The sequence below is a fragment of the Apaloderma vittatum genome, unplaced genomic scaffold, assembly GCF_000703405.1.
Source record: "Apaloderma vittatum isolate BGI_N311 unplaced genomic scaffold, ASM70340v1 scaffold26374, whole genome shotgun sequence".
Classification (NCBI taxonomy): domain Eukaryota; kingdom Metazoa; phylum Chordata; class Aves; order Trogoniformes; family Trogonidae; genus Apaloderma; species Apaloderma vittatum.
This window is the reverse complement of record NW_009713610.1, coordinates 1,308-4,512: the sequence shown is the minus strand read 5'-3', so window position 1 is coordinate 4,512 and position 3,205 is coordinate 1,308. Positions and strand designations below refer to the sequence as shown.

Sequence of the window (3,205 nt, the reverse complement as noted above, 5' to 3'; positions counted from 1 at the left end):
GAGGTTAGAAGGAAAACGTTTGTGCGATGTTGCCTACAGACGCTCCTTGAATTTCCTCTGCCTAGATCCCCGAGTACTGTCGAGCTCTGGAGGAGAACGAGATCTCCGAGCACTGCTTCGACCTGATTTTTGCCTTCGATGAAATCGTTGCCCTGGGCTACCGCGAGAACGTCAACCTGGCTCAGATCCGGACCTTCACTGAGATGGACTCGCACGAAGAGAAGGTGTTCCGGGCAGTGCGAGAGGTGAGCGGCAGTCACCGCCGGCCGGCTGCGAGGCCCCTTCTCTTAGAAATGCTGCTTGTTTTAACGCGAGGATCTCCCCCCTCTTTGACAGGGCTCAGGAAATTGTTGAGCTTTTCTGTAAAGTAAATGCCCGTCTCTCTCGGCCTCTTCTCTTTCACTTCAGACTCAGGAGCGCGAAGCGAAAGCCGAGATGCGCCGCAAAGCAAAGGAGCTGCAGCAGGCCAGGAGGGACGCGGAGAGGCAGGGCAAAAAGGCGCCTGGCTTCGGTGGTTTTGGCAGCTCGGCTGTGTCTGGGGGCACGACGGCAGCCATGATCACAGAGACCATCATCGAAACGGAGAAGGCGAAAGTGGCGCCGGCGCCTGCCAGGTGGGTGTGCAGCCGGGAGCGAGCACTCCTCGGGGCCAGCTGCGGCTGAAACCCCGCAGCCAAACCAAGGGTGTGTGTTCTGCCCCAAAAACGCTGCCGAGGGAACGCCGCGCTGTTGGAGTGGTTGAGTTTCCCCCTCCCCGAGATAGCCGAGGAGGAAGCAGCCTGTTGCCCTGAGCTGACTGGAGATTCTTACGCTTTTTGTTTAGGCCTTCGGGTCCCAGTAAAGCCCTGAAACTCGGTGCTAAGGGGAAGGAGGTGGACAACTTTGTGGACAAGCTGAAATCAGAAGGAGAGAACATCATGACTTCCGTGGGCAAGCGCTCAACTGAAGCAGCCAAAGTCCTCGCTCCTCCCGTTAACATGGAGAGGTAGGTGTGGCCCTCGCTCTGGCAGCCGACTCCCTCCTCGCTGCTCTCCCTGCGATGGTGCACGTGTTGCCTCGGGAGCGGAACAGGCTTGGCTTTTTCCTGCCACTCGTGCCCTGCGGGCTTGCTCGGCCTGTGCCCTTTTAAAAGACAGCGGGCAAAATCTTGTCAAGCGCGGCAGCGAGAAAGCTGGCAGGTCACTTGATTAGGAATCGCCTTAAATAAAATGGGATGTACCTCCATCGTGTAGCCGAGGCTGGGATTTTCCTGAGCCTTTTTCCCTTAAAGCAGCCTCCCTTTTTCCTGTTGCTTTTTCCTTCCTGCCTTGCTGTGGCTTAGGAAGGAGGTGTTCACCATTCAGAGCTCTTTAGTGCTGGGCTGCTGTACGGCAGCAGGGAGAGAGGTGCTGAAGGCAGAACTGGAGAAACCTCCTCCTTTTCTCTGTCTAGCGTGCACATGAAAATCGAGGAGAAGATTTCCTTGTCTTGCGGCCGCGACGGAGGGTTGCAGAACATGGAGCTGCACGGCATGATCACGCTGCACATCTCCGATGAAAAGTTTGCGCGGATTCGCCTGCACGTCGAAAATGAAGACAAGAGGGGAGTGCAGCTACAGGTAAAGCCCGTTGCGTGCCCTGTGCTGTTGAATGTGCTTTTGCCGCTCTCTGGAGCAAAACACTGGAAATGAGTACTGGGGCGTGTTACCGTCCCGTGTTCTCACCCAATCCTTCTCAGCCAGTGCTGAAAACGGGAGCGGTCGCTGCAGCGTGGAGACAGGGCCAGCTTGTGCTTGAGAGACTGGAGTTCACTTGACAAACCCCGTCCTCTGCCCCCAGAGCCAACGCTGCCTGGGAGCACGTGTTGGCATGCCGGCCCGCCTCGCCACGGGCACCGCTCCGCGTGGGAGACCTGAGAGAGCCCCACACTGGCTCCTGCCTTTCTAGTGGGACTTGAATGGCGACTTGCAGAAATCCTCTGCTTCTAAAGAGCTGCTTACGCTTTGCTGTCAGGCAGGGAGGATGGTTAGTCAGTTGTGTGGCCACTGTCGTATTCGTGCGTTGAGGTTGCTGAGGGATGTAGGGTTTTTGTGGTTGCGAGGCGTTCTTCCCAACAACTTCAGGCTGTGTTTCCTTCAAGAGAAATGTCCGTTTTGGGTCTTTGGGATGGTCTTTGAGGTTTCAAGAGTTGCTGAAAGTCATTCTGTAGGTTATTAGCCCGGGACACATGTTGCTGGAGTCTCCGGTGTAGTGGCATGTCCAAAGGGCGGCGGTGTGGCTTCCCGCGTTCCCTGAGGACAGCTCTCTCCTTGGGCTGGGGGTCACAGCCAGGGCACGTGTGTTCCCCTTTCAGACTCACCCGAATGTGGACAAGAAGCTCTTCACGTCAGAATCGCAGATCGGTTTGAAGAACCCCGAGAAGCCATTCCCTATTAACAGCGACGTGGGCGTGCTCAAGTGGAGGTTGCAGACCACGGAAGAGTCCTTCATTCCATTGACAAGTGAGTGCGAGCGTGGCGTTTGTCCCTGGGCTCTGGCTCGTGGCCAGCCTGGGCTGCCCCTGGAGAGCGGCAGCTTGTGAGGTGCTGGAGATGTTGTCGCTCTTCCACTGGGTTTTCTTCAAGCTGGAGTTTGTTTGGTGCACTTTTGAAAGCCCATTGCACCTGGGAAGCAGCTGACATGGTTCATCGTTGCCCTTTCTGTGCCCTCAGTTAACTGCTGGCCGTCAGAAAGCGGGAACAGCTGTGATGTTAACATTGAATACGAGTTGCAAGAGGAGAGCCTGGAGCTCAACGACGTCGTTATCACCATCCCCTTGCCGTAAGTAACGTGCCGTGTCTGGGCAGTGCCAGCAAGTGCCACGCTGCCTTCACCCCCTCTCCGGTTCGCAGGCCTGGCCAAGCCAACGGGCTTGACATGCGTTCTCTTAGCTCTGCGGCGCTAAGCCCTGGTAACGCCTTGTTGCCTGCTCTAGGTCTGGTGTCGGTGCCCCGGTGATTGGGGAGATCGATGGTGAGTATCGCCATGACAGCCGGAGAAACCTCCTCGAGTGGTGCCTGCCAGTGATAGATGCCAAAAACAAGAGCGGCAGCCTGGAGTTCAGCATCGCCGGGCAGCCAAACGACTTCTTCCCGGTCCAAGTCTCCTTCGTCTCCAAAAAGAACTATTGCAACATACAGGTACGCTCCCCTCGGACTCTCCCTATCAGCCTTCTGCGCCAAAACGCT

At 56.6% G+C, this 3,205-nt stretch overlaps 1 protein-coding gene across 1 annotated transcript in view; it reads left to right on the top strand.

Annotated features, from left to right (window-relative positions):
- ARCN1 (archain 1) overlaps nt 1–3,157 on the top strand; it is a gene marked incomplete at both ends in the record, with an annotated part of 3,508 nt that extends 351 nt beyond the window's left edge. The window contains 7 exons of the mRNA XM_009868439.1: nt 66–245; nt 409–614; nt 824–985; nt 1,432–1,597; nt 2,332–2,479; nt 2,690–2,798; nt 2,953–3,157. Coding sequence (XP_009866741.1) covers nt 66–245; nt 409–614; nt 824–985; nt 1,432–1,597; nt 2,332–2,479; nt 2,690–2,798; nt 2,953–3,157 — 1,176 coding nt within the window. The remainder of the gene's footprint in view (nt 1–65; nt 246–408; nt 615–823; nt 986–1,431; nt 1,598–2,331; nt 2,480–2,689; nt 2,799–2,952) is intronic.
- Between the last annotated feature and the right edge of the window lie 48 nt (nt 3,158–3,205).